Source organism: Leucoraja erinacea, chromosome 12 (assembly GCF_028641065.1).
Source record: "Leucoraja erinacea ecotype New England chromosome 12, Leri_hhj_1, whole genome shotgun sequence".
Lineage (NCBI taxonomy): Eukaryota > Metazoa > Chordata > Chondrichthyes > Rajiformes > Rajidae > Leucoraja > Leucoraja erinaceus.
The window spans coordinates 24,546,409-24,567,174 of NC_073388.1; the positions used below are offsets into that span (position 1 = coordinate 24,546,409).

The 20,766-nt window shown below is 43.1% G+C and overlaps 2 protein-coding genes across 2 annotated transcripts in view; one reads left to right on the plus strand and one right to left on the minus strand.

Moving 5' to 3' along the window:
* The window catches only part of pin4 (protein (peptidylprolyl cis/trans isomerase) NIMA-interacting, 4 (parvulin)), a 275,834-nt gene that overhangs the window by 6,621 nt on the left and 248,447 nt on the right, over positions 1–20,766 (plus strand). The gene's annotated exons all lie outside the window — the stretch shown is intronic.
* The window catches only part of cstf2 (cleavage stimulation factor, 3' pre-RNA, subunit 2), a 67,134-nt gene continuing 46,369 nt past the window's right edge, over positions 2–20,766 (minus strand). Inside the window, exons 14-17 of the mRNA XM_055643860.1 lie at positions 17,604–17,860; positions 12,718–12,801; positions 9,797–9,920; positions 2–679 (exon numbers count right to left, since the gene is read on the minus strand). Of these exons, the coding sequence (XP_055499835.1) occupies positions 9,798–9,920; positions 12,718–12,801; positions 17,604–17,860 (464 nt within the window). The 3' untranslated portion in view covers positions 2–679; position 9,797. The remainder of the gene's footprint in view (positions 680–9,796; positions 9,921–12,717; positions 12,802–17,603; positions 17,861–20,766) is intronic.

The window sequence follows — 20,766 nt, forward strand, 5'->3', positions numbered from 1 at the left end:
GGACATGGAGATGAATTTTATTTCCGTTTTTTTTTAATTTGCAAGAGTGTCACATTTCTCCAACATATTCAATAGCAACCAAGAACAGAACTGAACCTTAATGCTAATTATCATAAAAAAATCTCAATGGCTTTAGCTGCAACCTGTTTTCAAGAGGGGTGGGTCAGAAATAAACATAACATTATGAAAAACAGAAAGCATCAGTTCAGTGGTAAAACTGCTACCTTGTGGATAAATGGAGCATGTTTTTATGGTGGGCAAATGTAAAGATTTAATATATCCAGAAAACACACAAAAATCTGCACGTGCTCCATTTTCCATTTTTTAACCCAATGTAATACCACATCTAACATTACATGAAGTACGTACATTCATTTTTTTCCTAAAAAATTCTTTAAACCCCTAATATACCCACAAAACATTCCTGTTAGTTTTTCAAATGTCTTTCTCTCGTCCCATATATTCAATGCATCAAAGCTTTGTGACGATTTTCTTAACAAAAAGGGTAAAGGAAACACATTCGGAGAATAAGTGTAACCATATCATGAAGTATGTTTAGGATTTTCTCTCCTTCAATGAGTTGGAGCAAAGGACAACTCCGCATTTTACACTGCCAATGTAATAGGTAACCAGAGAAATAATCTTCCTTGAGAAGTTGACAGTCCACAAAATATCCATTCTGAAAGACAAAAATGGCTAGAGTCATGGAATTCTTATAATTACAACTGAAAACACAGACTGGAAACTTGTTTTCATCACAAAAAAATTAAACCGAGCTAGACTGATGACAGGAAAAACGGCACTGGTTTTTTTCTACTCCAATGTTAGAGATACAACACCCGGGAACGTTGGCATTCCATGCTTCACTCCCTTTCTCACTGTCTCCCACCTTCTCTCTTCCAGTACCTTAGGTGTAACAATCTTACTGTAGGACTTTTCGAGGAATGACTCCGTTTCTCGGACGAACCGGAGGTCATCCGCTTGCTTCTCCAGTTCCCCAACACGGTCCTTCAGGAGCTCTACCTGGATGCACTTCTCGCATTTGTAGCAGCCAGAGGCACCAGCAGTGTCCTTGACCTCCCACATACTGCAAGCATCGCACTGAATCAGCTTGCCTGACATCTCCTTCTTTCGTCTCTCCCTCTCAAGGTTATTGCGTAGTCTCCTCCCCTCAGCTTCCTCACCGAAGACTCTTGAGCCAAAGACTCATACTTTACTCACAGGGCACTTCCCTCACAAGGCCGCTCACTCACTCCACAAGGCCGCTCACCCACCTCTTGTGAACAGGTTCACCCACTTAGAAGCTGTCGGGACAGAAGACGCGTTTACACTGAGCGGTGGACTGGCTTGCGATGCGAATAGGGCTGTTGAGCCAAAACCAAAAAGGCCTAAGGCAGGCAACGCCATTGTAGTGGGAGACTCCATTGTGAGAGGTACGGACAGGGGTTTCTGCGGCAACATACGGGATGCGAGGATGGTGTGCTGCCTTCCTGGTGCCAGGATCCAGGATGTCACGGACAGAGTGCAGAAAATCCTCAAGGGCGAAGGTGAACATCCGGAAGTGGTAGTGCATGTCGGCACAAACGATGTCGGAAAGAAGGGGATGAATATTCTGCAGCGTGACTTTAGAGAGCTCGGAAAAATGCTGAAAAGCAGGACCTCCAGGGTTGTTATCTCCGGTTTGCTTCCAGTTCCTCGTGCTGGCGAGAGCAGGAACAGGGAGATATGGGACCTGAACGTGTGGCTGAGGAACTGGTGCACGGGGCAGGGATTTAGATTCTTAGATCACTTGGATCTGTTTTGGGGTAAGGGGGAATTGTACAAAAGGGACCAATTGCATCTTAACAGGTGTGGGACCAGCATTCTGGCAGGCAGGTTTGCCACTGCTACACGGGTGGTTTTAAACTGAATAAGGGGGGTGGGGTGTCGAATGGGATAGTGGAGGATGGAGTTAAAGGGAAAGGGTTTCTTAAATGTGTGAGCTTAGAGACAGAGGGGTGTAAAATGAGGGTAGAAGCAATAGGTAGCAAGGTGAAAAGTAAAAGTGGCAGGACGGCAAATCCAGGGCAAAAATCAAAAAGGGCCACTTTTCAGCATAATAGTATAAGGGGTAAGAGTGTTGTAAAAACAAGCCTGAAGGCTTTGTGTCTTAATGCAAGGAGCATTCGTAATAAGGTGGATGAGTTGAATGTGCAGATAGCTATTAATGACTATGATATAGTTGGGATCACGGAGACATGGCTCCAGGGTGACCAAGGCTGGGAGCTGAACATCCAGGGATATTCAATATTCAGGAGGGATAGACAGAAAGGGAAAGGAGGTGGGGTAACGTTGCTGGTTAGAGAGCAGATTAACGCAAATAGAAAGGAAGAATTAGCTTTGAAAATGTGGAATCGATATGGGTAGAGCTGCGAAACACTAAGGGGCAGAAAACGCTAGTGGGAGTTGTGTACAGGCCACCTAACAGTAGTAGTGGAGTTGGGGATGGCATCAAACAGGAAATTAGAAATGCGTGCAACAAAGGTAAAACAGTTATAATGGGCGACTTCAATCTACATATAGGTTGGGTGAATCAAATTGGCAAGGGTGCTGAGGAAGAGGATTTCTTGGAATGTATGCAGGATAGTTTTCTAAACCAACATGTAGAGGAACCAACGAGAGAGCAGGCTATTCTAGACTTGGTATTGAGTAATGAGGAAGGGTTAGTTAGCAGTCTTGTTGTGCGTGGCCCCTTGGGCAAGGGTGACTGTAATATGGTTGAGTTCTTCATTAGGATGGAGAGTGACATCGTTAATTCAGAAACAAGGGCCCTGAACTTAAAGAAAGGTAACTTTGAAGGTATGAGACGCGAATTGGCCAAGAGAGACTGGCGATTGATTCTTAATGGGTTGACGGTGGATATGCAATGGAAGGCATTTAAAGACTGCATGGATGAACTACAACAATTGTTCATCTCAGTTTGGCAAAAAAAAAAATCAGGGAAGGTAGTGCATCCGTGGATAACAAGGGAAATCAGCGATAGTATCAAAACAAAAGATGTAGCGTACAAATTAGCCAGAAAAAGCAGCCTACCAGAGGACGGAGAAATTCAGAGACCAGCAGAGGAGGACAAAAGGCTTAATTAGGAAAGGGAAAATAGATTATGAAAGAAAACTGGCAGGGAACATAAAAACTGACTGCAAAAGCTTTTATAGCTATGTGAAGAGAAAATGATTAGTTAAAACAAATGTAGGTCCCTTGCAGTCAGAAATGGGTGAATTGATCATGGGGAACAAGGACATGGCAGACCAATTGAATAACTACTTTGGTTCTGTCTTCACTAAGGAAGACATAAATAATCTGCCAGAAATAGCAGGGGACCGGGGGTCAAATGAGATGGAGGAACTGAGTGAAATCCAGGTTAGTCGGGAAGTCGTGTTAGGTAAATTGAATGGATTAAAGGCCGATAAATCCCCAGGACCAGATAGGCTGCATCCCAGAGTGCTTAAGGAAGTAGCCCCAGAAATAGTGGATGCATTAGTGATAATTTTTCAAAACTCTTTAGATTCTGGAGTAGTTCCTGAGGATTGGAGGGTAGCTAATGTAACCATACTTTTTAAAAAGGGAGAGAGAAAACGGGGAATTACAGACCAGTTAATCTAACATCGGTAGTGGGGAAAATGCTAGAGTCAGTTATTAAAGATGGGATAGCAGCACATTTGGGAAGTGGTGAAATCATTGGACAAAGTCAGCATGTATTTATGAAAGGTAAATCATGTCTGACGAATCTTATAGAATTTTTCGAGGATGTAACTAGTAGAGTGGATAAGGGAGAACCAGTATCTGGACTTTCAGAAGGCTTTCGACAAGGTCCCACATAAGAGATTAGTATACAAACTTAAAGCACACGGTATTGGGGGTTCAGTAGTGATGTGGATAGAGAACTGGCTGGCAAACAGGAAGCAAAGAGTAGTAGTAAACGGGTCCTTTTCACAATGGCAGGCAGTGACCAGTGAGGTACCGCAAGGCTCAGTTTTGGGACCCCAGCTATTTACGATATATATTAATGATTTGGACGAGGGAATTGAATGCAACATCTCCAAGTTTGCGGATGACACGAAACTGGGGGGCAGTGTTAGCTGTGAGGAGGATGCTAGGAGGCTGCAAGGTGACTTGGATAGGCTGGGTGAGTGGGCAAATGCATGGCAAATGCAGTATAATGTGGATAAATGTGAGGTTATCCACTTTGGTGGCAAAAACAGGAAAGCAGATTATTATCTGAATGGTGGCCGATTAGAAAAGGGGGAGATGCAACGAGACCTGGGTGTCATGGTACACCAGTCATTAAAAGTAGGCATGTAGGTGCAGCAGGCAGTGAAGAAGGCGAATGGTATGTTAGCATTCATAGCAAAAGGATTTGAGTATAGGAGCAGGGAGGTTCTACTGTAGTTGTACAGGGTCTTGGTGAGACCACACCTGGAGTATTGCGTACAGTTTTGGTCTCCTAATCTGAGGAAAGACATTCTTGCCATAGAGGGAGTACAGAGAAGGTTCACCAGACTAATTCCTGGGATGTCAGGACTTTCATATGAAGAAAGACTGGATAGACTCGGTTTGTACTCGCTAGAATTTAGAAGATTGAGGGGGGATCTTATAGAAACTTACAAAATTCTTAAGGGGTTGGACAGGCTAGATGCAGGAAGATTGTTCCCGATGTTGGGGAAGTCCAGAACAAGGGGTCATAGTTTAAGGATAAGGGGGAAATATTTTAGGACCGAGAAGAGGAAAACTTTTTTCACACAGAGAGTGGTGAATCTCTGGAATTCTCTCCTGCAGAAGGTAGTTGAGGCCAGTTCATTGGCTATATTTAAGAGGGAGTTAGATGTGGCCCTTGTGGCTAAAGGGATCAGGGGTATGGAGAGAAGGCAGGTACAGGATACTGAGTTGGAAGATCAGCCATGATCATATTGAATGGCGGTGCAGGCTCGAAGGGCCGAATGGCCTACTCCTGCACCTATTTTCTATGTTTCTATGTTTACCACTCAATTATGTTCTTCAGAGGTGAAACATAAAAATTCTAGCCTGATGTTACATCTAAAAATATGATCTCCAAGCTCTTAATTCCTACGATCATGAATCTTGATCAATTTAGTTAATCATTTTTGATCAAACATTGGAATTCCTAAACATACATTAATAAAAAGTCGTAAGTGTATACCATTAACATGACTTCAAAACCTTGATCTATTTTCATAAATGTTTCCCTTCCACCATCCAAGTACTGCCAAACCAACTGGACAACCAAAGAATTCCTTTAGTCTTTGCCCATGAAAGAGTGCAGCTAAAAGTTGGATTTTAAGACTGAAACACCTAATCATGGAGAGAAACCCCCCCCCCCATAAAATTGATAATTTAATTTTCACAAAAATTCAATCCTATAATGGGGTCTGCAAATCTGTGTATGTCTGAGATGCAAATTGCATTTAGTTAAGCTTGTCCGATTCAGATTCAGATTCAATCTTTATTGTCATTGTACAGTGTACAGTGCAGAGACAACGAAATGCAGTCAGCATCTCACCTAGAAGAGTGAACATAGAATAATGGAACAGTAAAATATATGTCCATACAGTAGCAGTAGTGCAATTTTTCTGGGGGAAGGAGTGTCCGAGTGGGGGGGGGGGGGGTGACTGGCAATCACCAAGGTGCAGAGTTAAGTTGTGTAACAGCCGCAGGGAAGAAGCTGTTCCTGAACCTGCTGGTCCGGCAACGGAGAGATCTGTAGCAGTCCTTAACGATGCTGCGCGCCCTTCGCAGACATCGCTTGCTCTGGACAGACTCAATGGAGGGGAGTGAGGAACCGGTGATACGTTGGGCAGTTTTCACCACCCTCTGCAAATATCCATTACAAATATGCAAAGGTAGATAAAAAAGCTGGAGAAACTCAGCGGGTGAGGCAGCATCTATGGAGCGAAGGAATAGGTGACGTTTCGGGTCGAGACTCTTCTTCAGACTGATGTGGGGGTGGTGGGGGCGGGAAGAAGAAAGGAAGAGGCGCAGACAGTGGGCTGTGGGAGAGCTGGGAAGGTGGGGGGAGAAGAGGGAGAAAGCAAGGACTACCTGAAATTGGAGAAGTTAATGTTCACACCGCTGGGGTGTAAACTACCCAAGCCAAATATGAGGTGCTGCTCCTCCAATTTACAGTGGGACTCGCTATGGCCATGGAGGAGGCCCAGCACAGAAAGGTCGGATTCGAAATGGGAGGGGGAGTTGAAGTGCTGAGCCACAGAGAGATCAGGTTGGTTATTGTCTCACCGATGTAGAGCAGCTGACATCCAGAGCAGCGGATGCAATAGATGAGGTTGGAGGTGGTGCAGGTGAACCTCTGCCGCACCTGGAAAGATTGCTTAGGTCCTTGGATGGAGTCAAGGGGGAAGGTAAAGTGACAAGTGTAGCATTTCCTGCGGTTGCAAGGGAAAATACTAAGGGAGGGGTGGTTTGGGTGGGAAGGGAGTTACGGAGGGAGCAGTCTCTGCGGAAAGCCAAAAGGGGAGGAGATGGGAAGATGTGGCCAGTGGTGGGATCCCGTTGGAGGTAGCGAAAATGTCGGAGGATTATTTGTTGTATGTGACGGCTGGTAGGGTGGAAGGTGAGGACAAGGGGGACTCTACCCTTGTTACGAGTGGGGGGAGGGGGGGGGGATGGGGAGTGAGAGCAGAGTTACAGAATATAGAAGAGACCCTGGTGCGAGCCTCATTCTTCGTCAAAGAGGGGAACCCACATTCCCTAAAGAATGAGGACATCTCCGATGCCCTGGTTTGGAACACCTCATCCTGAATGCAGATGCGGCATAGATGGAGGAATTGGGAGTATGGGATAGAGTCCTTACAGGAAGCAGGGTGGGAAGAAGTGCAGTCCAGATAGCCATGGGAGTCAATGGGTTTATAGTAGATGTCAGTCAGTAGTCTGTCAACTGCGATGGAGATAGTGAGGTCTAGAAATGGTAGGGAAATGTCGGAAATGGTCCAGGTGAATTTGAGTGCTGGATGGAAGTTAGTGGTGAAATGGATGAAGTCAGTGAGTTGTGTGTGGGTGCAGGAGGTAGCACCAATGCAGTCGTCGATGTAGCGGAGGTAGAGTTCGGGTAGGGCCACGGTACACCTCAAACAAGGAATGTTCGACGTACCCGACAAAGAGGCAGGCATAGCTTGAGCCCATGCGCGTGCCCATAGCTACACCTTGTATTTGGAGGAAATGGGAGGAGTCAAATGAAAAGTTGTTGAGGGTAAAGACCAGCTCTACTAGGCGGAGGAGAGTATAGGAAGACTGGGATTGGTTGGTTCTGCGGTCGAGGAAGAAACGGGAGGGCTTTAAGATGGATGGAGGTGTAGAGTGACTGGACATCCATGGTGAAGATGAGGGAATGGGGGCTTAGAAAACAAAGAGCGTGTGAGGTGTCTTGAACATAGATAGGGAGGGATTGGGATGGAATCGAGGTATGTGGATATGCAAGTAGTTTAGAAAATTTCACCGCAATATGACATCTAGATAAAATTAAAATTTTAAGAGAAAACAAATAATGACCAACTGTTCTAATTCACAGTGGATAGCATAATAAAATATACATTTGGAGGCTATGTAACTAGGTGTTTGAGCATTTAGGAAACATTTATTGCAAAGAACAGTATTGCAAATATAACAAGGCCACCTCTTTGAAGCACTGTAAAAGCACTTGTTGTTACTTATCATTGCCAGGTTATTATTTCATCAGCATACATCAAATGACACAGGTGATCAACTCACCATGAACAACAATAAACAACGACAAACCTCATTGTTTTTGAAGTAAAATCCTATAATCGTGCTCAGGACCCAAGAATTATGCTGGGGCATGTATTCCACATGGTTGGATGTTTAATTATATTTGTTAACTTACATAAAGAAAGCTGCTTAAATCACAATGCCCTTTTAGGCTGCTAGTATATATGCAAGTCTTGTGTGGTGCAAAGAGAAGCATTCAGTGAGGTGATGTGGAGAACAAACAAGACAGGTATATGGGAAAGGCACCACCTGGTTAAAATAGTAACAGCCACATCAATAAAAATGTTACACATTGCTTGATGGATCAATATGGTGTAGCGATCCATTTCAAATAATCAAAGACCAGCACATGTCCCGTTACAACTGCAGGATATCCTGAAAAGGGGATACTAGCCCAACTTTTCTTCTGGTATCAAAAGGATATATAATGTTGGCATGAATTAACAGCCAATACCACATCAGTTGTATAATTATTTATTTTGAAAAGCAAATTGACTTGCAAAAAGATTTCAGTAAAGTTGATTACAGATGAAATACATTCAAATTGTATTTGGTTAAATGAAATTGCAGTAGCAACACCTAAACCAAATAAGCTCAGTAAATATGGGGCTGGCTTACAGTGACCCAGGTTCAATCTTGACCTCCAGTGTCACGTAGAGTTTACATGTGCTCCTTGTGACAGGATGTGCTGGCTGGTGGGTTAACATTGCCCCTATTGTTGGTGGAGAATCAGGGTGGAGTTACAACAGTACAACACAGGAACAGGCTGTTCTACGCCTGTTGAACTCAATGCCAAATTCCTCCATTCCATGCACTTATCTGTGCCTGTCTATGAGCATCTTAAATGCCATTATCGTATCTGCTTCCACCACCACACCCAGAATCATGATCTAAGCACGTACCACTCTGTGTGTAAAAATAACTTGACCACCACATCTACATTGAACTTTCCCAACCTCACCTTAGAGCTAGGTGCTCAAGTATTTGACATTTCCACCCTGGGGTAAAGATTCTGACTATCTGCATTATCATAATTTAATACACTTAACTTCTATTACGTCTCAACTTAATCTACAACACAGCACAGGAAATAAAATCCAAATTTGTCCAATCTCTCCACATTACTACCCTCTAATCCAGGCAGCATCCTGATAAATTGTTTGTAACCTCCCCAAAACCTCCACATTCTTCCTCAAAAGAGGTGACCAAAATCACTCACAATACTAAATGCAGCCCAACCAATAGTTTTATAAGGCTGCAACACGACTTCCTAATTTTTATCCTCAATGCCTTGAACAATGAAGGCAAACATGCCATACGCCTTCTTTACCACCCTATCTACTTGTGTTGCGATTTCGAGGGAGTTGTGGATTTCGACCCCAAGGTCTCTCTGTACAACCCAAGCTGTTAAATGTCCTGTCAATAACTGTATAATTTCATCTTACATTTGACCTCCCAATACCTCATTAATTATCCACATTAAACCCACCTGCAACTCCTTCTAAAATCATCATTGATTTCAAATTCATCTTTCTTTTCCCTTTAACCTTCATTTCAACAAAACACAGAAAACTGTGCCCCTTCAGAACTGTATCTTAACAACTGATCCGAGGTGCCCTGAGGCACCGACATTACTGACAAGGAAAGACAATCATGTTTGTTTGTCCAGAAATTGTGTTGAATCCTTCTCTTTCCTTCCTCAAGCCTCTAACCACTGTCTATGTCAGAGGAGTAGGTGTGTGCGTGTGTGTGTGGTGTGTGTGTGTGTGTGTGTGTGTGTGCGCGCGCGGTCGGTAGCAAAGATCCTGTAGGTCAGTAGATGCAGCTCACGCCTCGGTCGAGGCTTTCTAGGCGAGTGACCAAAACCCCTGGCGACTCATGGAAACCTTGGGTGGGGCGCAAGGTCTCCAGAGGTTTCCCTTCAGGTTTCCTAAGTAGGACAGGGGCATAACATACAAAGTTGAGCATAGCCAAATGTTCAGTGACTTCTCAAATTTACCTCAAGGAGCTCCTGCAGATTTTTGAATCTGTTCTTTCAGGATAAGGATGCTCTGTCTCTGTTCTGGCGGTAGCATGGCGATCTGTTCCGGAGTTAACTGGAGAACCTGCATGATCAATGCAGCCTGGACCAAACAGAAGTAGAAACCGTGTCAAAAGGAAACAAGCGAATACTTCTATGTCATAGCTTCTTTAATTATACTGAACGTAATGAATGAAGAAACAAAAAGATATGGCATTTCAAGCCCAAACATTTTGAAGAATGTCTAAAAATAATTGCAAAGCCCATGAACCATATTGCAGCAAACATAAAAATAAATATTGCTATTTAGAAATATTTTTAAATACCTTACTATGGAAAAAGAAATATGAAATCTTACTTTCAATAATACAATCTATTGAACTGACTCTGGGTTTGATGATCATTAAACTCACAGGCTAGCTTATACACATGGGCCTTACGGTCCACTCTGGACCAGAGACCCATATATGTGTAGGGACCACAAGTGAAGGGGCCATGTTAGGCCAATCTAATAAACTGGACAACAATCCAAATCAAGGTTCACATCGATCTTTCTGCCTAGATGTACTGTATTGGCAGACATCCGTTTGTAAATGTCAAATATATGTCTAAACATCCAGTACAAATGGATATAATATTGGAGGGTACAAGTATAGTACCCTCCATAATGTTTGGGACAAAGACCCATCATTTATTTATTTACCTCTGTACGCTACAATTTGAGATTTGTTATTAAAAACAATCACGTGGTTAAAATGCACATTGTCAGATTTTAATAAAGGCAATTTTTATACATTTTGGTTTCACCATATAGAAATTACAGCTGTGTTTATATATAGTCCCCCCCCATTTCAGGGCACCATAATGTTTGGGGCACATGGCTTCACGGGTGTTGTAATTGCTCAGATCTGTTAATTGCCTCCTTAATGCAGGTATAAGAGAGCTCTCAGCACCTAGTCTTTCCTCCAGTCTTTCCATCACCTTTGGGAACTTTTATTGCTGTTTATCAACACGAGGAAAGTTGCGCCAATGAAAGTCAAAGAAGCCATTATGAGACAGAGAAACAAGAATAAAACTGGTGGAGACATCAGCCAAACTTTATGCTTACCAAAATCAACTGTTTGGAATATCATTAAGAAGAAAGAGAGCACTGGTGAGTTTACTAATCCCAAAGGGACTGGCAGGCCAAGGAAGATCTCCACAGCTGATGACAGAATAATTCTCCCTATAATAAAGCAAAAACCCCAAACACCTGTCCAACAGATCAGAAACACTCTTCAGGAGTCAATAGTCAATCGTCAAAAGTCAGATTTATTCGTCACGTACACAATAAAGTACAGTGAAATGAATAAATCTGGTGTGGATTTGTCAATGACCACTGTCTGCAGAAGACTTCATGAATAGAAATACAGGGGCTACACTGCAAGATGCAAACCACTAGTTAGCCGCAAAAATAGGATGGCCAGGTTAGTTTGCCAAGAAGTACTTAAAAGAGCAACCACAGTTCTGGAAAAATGTCTTGTGGACAGATAAGATGAAGATTAACATATCAGAGTGATGGCAAGAGCAAAGTATAGAGAACTGCCCAAGATCCAAAGCATACCACCTTGTCTGTGAAACACAGTGGTGTTATGGCCTGAGCATGTATGGCTGTTGAAGGTACTGGCTCACTTATCTTCATTGATGATACAACTGCTCATGGTAGTGGCATAATGAATTCTGAAGTGTATAGACACATCCTATCTGCTCAAGTTCAAACAAATGCCTCAAAACTCATTGGCCGGCAGTTCATTCTACAGCAAGACAATAATCCCAAACATACTGCTAAAGTAACAAAGGAGTTTTTCAAAGCTAAAAAATGGTCAATTCTTGAGTGGCCATGTCAGTCACCCGATCTGAACCCAATTTAGCATGCCTTTTATATGCTGAAGAGAAAACTGAAGGGGACTAGCCCCCAAAACAACCAATAAGCTAAAGGGCTGCAATACAGGCCTGGCAGAGCATCACCAGAGAAGACACCCAGCAACTCGTGATGTCCATGAATCACAGGCATCAAGCACTCATTGCATGCAAAGGATATGCAACAAAATACTAAACATGACTACTTTCATTTACATGACATTGCTGTGTCCCAAAAATTATGGTGCCCTGAAATGGGGGGGGGGGGGGGGGACTATGTATAAACACTGCTGTAATTTCTACATGGTGAAACCAAAATGTATAAAAATGGCCTTTATTAAAATCTGACAATGTGCACTTTAACCACGTGATTTTTTCTCTTACAAATCTCAAATTGTGGAGTACAGAGGCAAATATATAAATGATGGGTCTTTGTCCCCAACATAATGGACTGTATGTGGCTATATAACACTAGTCTACAGTACTAGTGGGTACAGACCTGTCATGTTTTTAACACTGTTCAAGGTAGTGTTCAATGCAGGAAGCTGAAAGGAATATGAATCATAATTCACGGGTATTTTATGCCCAGTTTGCAAAAAGTACCAAAATGGTTACAGTATTTTTTTCAATCAATATCTGTCTTAATTATAAATCCATCTTTGAAGAATAGTCCAGTATACTTCAGCCTCTATCTTCTCTCCACACATAGGATAGGAAAGGTTTAGAGTTATGGGCAAAAGGGGTGGTTTCCATTCTGTATGAACCTATGATATAGAAATTTGCTTATCCCACTTCTCGTCCTTCAAATTTTTAATTTACAAATTCGCTTGTATCCACAGATCGGAAAAATTGAATCGAAATGAAACAGAATGCAGCACATTTTGGACAAAAGTGGTAACAGCTTTGATCTAAGAATTACTGGTTATTAATTTAATACTGAAACTTGTTTGTGGAAATTAAAGCAACATCATTTCTGCAGTGTACTACTTTAATTTCCAAACCTTTTCATGGTCTTGTGGTGTCACTTGAGTCTGAGCAGGACTGAATCCTCCAGGTTGACTTGCAGCCACCGGGTGAGCAAGGCCCTGACAAAGTGCAATAAATGCAGGTCATCAACAGAAGAGCATCAGCATTTGGTTGGAAGGTATTTTCAGTCATTTCTTAGCACAATGTCCAGCAGACACAAGCAAGAGTCTCATGCGCTGCCTAATCAGCCTAGGTGGCATCATTATCTACACCAACAGAACACATTCTGAGCAACACAAATCACTGGTACAACCCCTACATTTAGAATTGAAATATTGCAGTTCCATGGAGATCAAAGAAGATCAAAGAAATGGATTCCATGGAGACCAGATACAAAGCTGGGTGGCAGTGTGAACTGTGAGGAGGATGCTATGAGGATGCAGAATGACGGACAGGTTGGGTGAGTGGGCAGCATGGCAGATGCAGTTTAATGTGGATAAATGTGAGGTTATCCACTTTGGTGGCAAAAACAGGAAAGCAGATTATTATCTAAATGGTGTCAAGTTGGGAAAAGGGGAAGTAGAACGGGATCTGGGGGTGGGTCCTTGTTCATCAGTCACCGAAAGTAAGCATGCAGTTACAACAGGTAGTGAAGAAAGCGAATGGTATGTTGGCCTTCATAACAAGAGGAGTTGAGGATAGGAGCAAAGAGGTCCTTCTGCAGTTGTACAGGGCCCTAGTGAGACCACACCTGGAGTACTGTGTGCAGTTTTGGTCTCCAAATTTGAGGAAGGACATTCTTGCTAGAGAGAGTGCAGCGTAGGTTCACAAGGTTAATTCCCAGGATGGCAGGACTGTCATATGTTGATAGAATGGAGCGGCTGGGCTTGTATACTCTAGAATTTAGGATGGGAGGGAATCTTATTGAAACATATAAGATTACTAGACTAAGTGGGACCCGTTGGGTCCCAGCATCCCATGGGAGGGTTGGTCCCCCAACGCAATATTCCACCTCTCTGCTAATTCCAATATTGGTGGCCAGTGGGGGGGGGGGGGGGGGGGGGGGGGGGCTTTCTGGAGCGCTAGTATGGGTGTTGTGCGTTGAAGGGACTGGTTTCCAGAGGGCTAGTATGAACATTGTGGGTCGCATGGATTCTTGGGCTGGCGGCTCAGTCACTCAAGCCTGTTGTGCTGGCAGCTCACTCACTCACGGCTGGTGGGCTCGCAGTTGACTCACGGCTATTCCTTGAAATGCCATTTCAAACAGGGTGCAAGGGCACAAATTCAAGTGCAGTTTCATACCATTTCAAGCAGGGTGCAAGGCCACTAAAGACAGCGAGTCGTGACCTCTCCAGCCCCCATATTGCAGAGTCCACACTTCCGGGTTTTATAGTCCCTCCCCCCTCCCACCAGAAGGGGCGTGGCCTTCATGGCTTGATTGACAGGAGAGAGAATCACAATATTTTTTAAACACTAATAACTTTAATTAAAGCAGCTTTCATTAAGCAAGGCAGCTCTAATTAGGCAAGGCAGCTCTAATTAGGCAAGGCAGCTCTAATTAGGCAAGGCAGCTCGCTTTAGCACTTTCAAAACCAAATGCAAGGCAGCTCGCTTTAGCACTTTCAAAACCAGAGGCAACACAGCTTGAGCACTTTCAAACCAAAACACACTTTTGCATTTTCAAACCACATTAAGGGTACTGACAGGTCAGAAAACCACTCACAGTTTAGTAGACATGTGTTTCAGTGTTATTCACAGCTCAGACTGAGAATTGCGACCTCTCTCTCCCCCCAACTTTTAATTATATACTAGACCAAATGCAGACCCGTTGGGTCTGTTTCCCCAACGGCGTTTGCGAGGGGGGGGGGGGGCTGCGGCATCGAACTCAAATTAACCACCCCCCAAACACACAGGTGGGGGGAGAAGAGGGGAGGGAGGGGAGAGGAGGAGAGGAAACGGGACAGATTTGGGAGGGAAAGGAGAGCGGGGTAGGGGGTGAGAGAGGGGGGGATGGGGAGAGAGATGTGGGGGAGGGGGAGGATGGGGTGGGGGGGGAGAGGAAAAAGAGTGGGGAGAGAGAGTGGAAGGGGAAAGGGGAGAGGTGGAAGAGTGGGGAGGGAGGAGGAGAGGGGTAGGGGGAGTGATGAAAGAGGGACAGAGTGGTAGGAGGAAGGGGGCGGGTGGAGAGATGGAAGGGGGTGGCGTAGAGAGGGAAGGGGGATGGGGGAGAGAGGGATGGGTGGAAGAGGGAGAGGGGTGAGGAGAGGGAAACATAGAACCATAGAAATTAAGTGCAGGAGTAGGCCATTCGGCCCTTCAAGCCTGCACCACCATTCAATATGATCGTGGCTGATCATCCAACTCAGTATCCTGTACCTGCCTTCTCTCCATACCCCCTGATCCCTTTAGCCACAAGGGCCACATCTAACTCCCTCTTAAATATAGCCAATGAACTGGCCTCAACTACCTTCTGTGGCAGAGAATTCCAGAGATTCACCACTCTCTGTGTGAAAAATGTTTTTATCATCTCTGTCCTAAAGGATTTCCCCCTTATCTTTAAACTGTGACCCCTTGTTCTGGACTTCCCCAACGTCTGGAACAATCTTCCTGCATTTAGCCTGTCCAACCCCTTAAGAATTTTGTACGTTTCTATAAGATCCGCCCTCAATCTTCTAAATTCTAGCGTGTACAAGCTGAGTATCCAGTCTTTTTTCATATGAAAATCCTGCCATCCCAGGAATCAGTCTGGTGAACCTTCTCTGTACTCCCTCTATGGCAACAATGTCTTTGAGCATTGGGCATTGTGACATCACACAATGGAATGTTCACCAGGGGCTGGGGCTGGGGCTGTGGCTGCTTCTATGGGTGAGAAGCCAGTTTTTTTTTTTAATATTGGGGAGTGGCGGGGGAAGAAGGATTTGATTAAAAATGTGTACATAAACACGACAAAATGTAATCAGGAGTTTCTATAAGATCCTCCCTCAATCTTCTAAAATCTAGCGAGTACAAGCCCAGTCTATCCAGTCTTTCTTCATAAGAAAGTCCTGACATCCCAGGAATCTATGGCAACAATGCCTTTGGGCATCGGGCATTGTGACATCACACAATGGAACATTCACCAGGTGCTTGTGCTCCTGCAAAGGCATATGTAAATGAATCCATTCCGATTGGACATCTGAGAGCATTGGGCATTGTGACATCACACGATGGAACGAATCAAAGGGCAGAAAGGCAGCCGGCAGCCGGACGGACGGCAGGCGGCAGCCACAGACTTTTATAGAATAGAATAGAGATAGATAAAATTATAGAGACAGAGAGATAGAAAAATTAGAGAGATAGAGATAGATAAAATTAGAGAGATAGAGAGATAGATAAAATTAGAGAGATAGAGAGATAGATAAAATTAGAGAGATAGAGAGATAGATAAAATTAGAGAGATAGAGAGAGATAGATAAAATTAGAGAGATAGAGAGAGATAGAATTAGAGAGATAGAGAGAGATAGAATTAGAGAGATAGAGAGATAGAGAGAGATAGATAGAGAGATAGAGAGAGATAGAGAGAGATAGAGAGAGAGAGAGAGAGATAGAGAGAGATAGAGAGATAGATAGAATTAGAGAGATAGATAGAATTAGAGAGATAGAGAGATAGATAGAATTAGAAAGATAGATAGAATTAGAGAGATAGATAGAGAGATAGAGAGAGAGAGAAGAGAGAGAGAGAGAGAGAGAGAGAGAGAGAGAGAGAGAGAGAGAGAGAGAGAGAGAGAGAGAGAGAGAGAGAGAGAGAGAGAGAGAGAGAGAGAGAGAGAGAGAGAGAGAGAGAGAGAGAGAGAGAGAGAGAGAGAGAGAGAGAGAGAGAGAGAGAGAGAGAGAGAGAGAGAGAGAGAGAGAGAGAGAGAGAGAGAGAGAGAGAGAGAGAGAGAGAGAGAGAGAGAGAGAGAGAGAGAGAGAGAGAGAGAGAGATAGAGAGAATTAGAGAGGAAAAGGGGAGATGCAACGAGACCTGGGTGTCATGGTACACCAGTCATTGGATGCAGGTGCAGCAGGCAGTGAAGAAAGCGAATGGTATGTTAGCATTCATAGCAAAAGGATTTGAGTATAGGAGCAGGGAGGTTCTACTGCAGTTGTACAGGGCCTTGGTGAGACCACACCTGGAGTATTGTGTACAGTTTTGGTCTCCTAATCTGAGGAAAGACATTCTTGCCATAGAGGGAGTACCGAGAAGGTTCACCAGACTGGTGAAGGTTCCAACAGGACAACGACCCCTAGCACACGGCCAAGACCACGCAGGAATGGCATCGTGACAAGTCTGTGAATGTCCTTGAGTGGCCCAGCCAGAGTCCGGATTTGAACACCATTGAACATATCTGGAGGGACCTGAAAATGGCTGTGCATCAACGCTCCCCATCCAACCTGAAAGAGCTTTAGAGGATCTGCAGAGAAGAATGGGAAAAATTATCCAAATACAGGTGTGCCAAGCTTGTAGCGTCATACCCAAGAAGACTTGAGGCTGTAATTGCTGCCAAAGGTGCCTCAACAAAGTACTGAGTAAAGGGTCTGAATACTTATGTGAATGTGATATGTCAGTAATTTCTTTTTAATTACTTTGCAAAAAGTTCTAAACACCTGTTTTTGCTTTTTTATGATGGGATATTGTGGGTAGATTGATGACAAAAAAAATGAATTGAATTAATTTTAGAATAAGGCTGTAACGTAACAAAATGTGGAAAAGGTGAAGGGGTCTGAATACTTTCTGAATGCACTGTAGATGGGGCATCTTGGTCAGCATGAGCCAAAAGGCCTGTTTCCATGCTGTTTGACTATGATCAATCTGAGCAATATTTTCTTTACATTTCAGCATAACTAGCACCACTTAACACAATAAATAGCTGAAATTGCTATTCACCACCAATTCTCTTACCTGTCGAGGTGGAACAGGTTGCTGTGATCCTTGAGGGCCACCTTGCCCTATCTGATGGGTACCTGGACCTTGAACTTGTAGTCCTCCTGCTATTGGTCCCCTTGGATTTGGGACTGGGCCCTGGCTTGGTCCAGGACCTGGACCTGGACCTGGACCTGGACCTGGTCCTGGTCCTGGTCCTGGTCCTGGTCCTGGTCCAGGCCCTAGTCCTCTGGTGTCAATACCTCTCGAATCAATACCTCTGGGATCTCTTGCACCTAGGCATAAATTAGAAGTTTTGTGTTACTCTTTATAGTTTGAGAGTCTTGATAGCTATGGTATTCAACACCATCATAAACCTATGTATAATTCAAGTTTTATTTCCATATTCAAAGTAAGCTTTCCACGTTAAATTTGTTCATCATTTACCTTGTGTTGTTGAGATAATGGAAATGAAATTCAAATTAAAGATCACTGACATGAATCATTACCTTTTTCTCTTTCTGCAGACAATGCTTGACCTGCTGAGTATCTCCTGCATTTTGTTTTTAATTACAATCATAAAGAAGCAGCAATGTCCAATTCTAATTTGTTTCCTTAATGAAACAAGCATTTAATAGAGAGAGAAAAAGCACTGAAATCTGTCAAGCAATAGCAAAGTGTTATATATGTTTTTAAAGACTTTTCCCCCAACAAAAGCAATATCTGTAATTATTTGCATTCTTCTAAATAATGTCGTAATTTTTTTGTCCATCTGCATCAAATCAAATAATCTACCCTGACAATATTACACTACCTCAATGCTGCACTATGGTATTGACCTACATTCTAAAACAAGACTTTCAACCATGTCATATTATTAACCGAGCCAAGCTCACTCTTACAGGTATCCTGTTGACAAACTGCACGGAACAACCTCAGTTCCAAAGATTCAGAGGACATCACATTGGATGTCCAAAAGTAGTTTAAAAGGTAGGGGTTAAAATCCATCTGAGGAAAGATAACTCCAGATTATGGATTCAAGGCCCTCTTTTTTTTCCTATAAAAAAAAAGTATGACCCAGTTCAAATATTCAACTCCAAATTCAACAGCTTGAAAATTGCTGAACTGCTGACATTTCTCAGTGTATGCACGTCTAAGTTTATTTCTGAACAAACATTATTGCAAACTCACTAACTTCCCTTTGCTGGGGTGTTGTCACCAATGGTCTGTCATTCAACTCTGGGAGTCCAAGGACAGTGTGTTGCTGTAATTTCCCTGCACTTACTGTGGGAAATTCGCCAAATAAACCTATGAAAGATTAGATATAAAGCAAGAATGTCCATAAAGAAGCAGGGCAGTTGCAAGGATTAAACATAAGAATCAGTTAATTTATTTTTTTCCTCTGAATTAATTGATAGTTAAATGCTTTGAATATTATGATTTTTTGATTACCTTTTGTGATTGTTTCACTGGTTTTTTTTTAATTATTTTGAATGCTTGAGGCCATCCGAAGCATTTATGGATCTTAACAGGTTGCTAAAAAATCCTGGGTGTATGGCTTGGGCAGCTATCCATTGTTCTGAAGAATTGTCCCAACTTGAAATGTCATCTTTCCATGTTCTCCAGAGACACTGCCTGTCCCCCTGAGCTACTTCAACACTATAGGTCTTCTTTTGTAAACCAGCATCTGCAGTTCCTTGCTTCAACTATTCATTTTTCTCTACTGTTTATTGGTAGGGTTTTTCTGGCCTATCCACACGACAGCAACATATTGAGCAAGGGCATGTTCCTTGGAGTTTTGGATGACGTTCGGCAACAAGTCAAGACCATTAAGTGGTACTTGCCTCAAAACTTGACATTGTTTGGTCTGATCCAGCACCATACAATTTAGGAACAAGTGCACAGAAGTTGTGCAGCTCTGCACATGATCCAATTGGCATTCAATTGCTTACATTCTCTATTTGGAATTGCTTACGTTACTCAGAATCATGGGATGAACATCTGCATGTTACTCAAAAGTGCTTTGGCAAATTGATGATTTTGTCCATATAACATTAGCATTGCAAATTCTGTCAATTACGAATCTTGTTGCTTTGCATACATACTACTTTAAATATTTGTTCATAGAAACATAGAAATTAGGTGCAGAAGTAGGCCATTCGGCCCTTCGAGCCTGCACCACCATTCAATATGATCATGGCTGATCATCGATACTTAATTGAGAACTCAGAGGAAGGTGATATCAATGAGTGAAAAAGAGGTTAGAATGTAAGGCTGCATCTACCCCAATGAAAGAAAGATTTGTTCAACATCTGGGCCACTATCCCTTTGTGGCAAACCAAAAATAAAGAGATATTAAATCCAGCTCACCGAAGATACAACAACTGATTTGCATAACAACAGATACAGTCAGCAAGGAGAATTTTTTTTACTTCATTCGGTATGATTAAGCCTAAAATGGAACAGGTTTCCTGATATGCAGCAACGTTGCTACAATAAACTGTTGACTATAAATCCAGCTTTAACGAGTGGCAATCGTAAAATTAAGTCACTGGACCGACCATGTATGGCTATTCATCATATTTAGTTTCCTTTGCAGCATCTTAATAAAGTTGTCAATTCCATAAAACAACATATAAGGATTCTTTAGATTCCGTGCTTTGAGGAGAAATGAAAGAAAGAAGACAGCGACTTTTCTGTTCAGCACATCAACAGACATTAAATGACCACTGCAACGACCACCTGGGAACCTAAAGGGCCTGTCCCACTTTCACAACCTAATTCACAAACTTTTTTACTCGTGGACATTTTTCATCAGGCTAGAAAAAACGCCCCGACCTACTTGATGCCACGATTACCTACAACTGGCATCACGACCTACCTACGACCTCCTATGACCTCGACGACCATGCTGCGAGTACGAGTCAAGGGCAAACTCGGCAGGGGTCGTGACTTAGGTCGTGAAAGTGGGACAGGCCCTTAACACGAATCCAGTAAACAATTGTCTCTTGAGGAAAATTCAGGGTGCTGGAGGAACTCAGCAGGTCAGAAAGCATCTGGTCATCTGTTTCGGGTCAGATGTAATCTGTCCATTCCCTCACCAGTGGCTCCTTCAGCTATTGAGTTCCTCTAGCACTTTGGGTTTTGCTCAAGATTCCAGCATCTGCAATACCTGGTGCCTCCAATAATTGTCTTTTTTTGT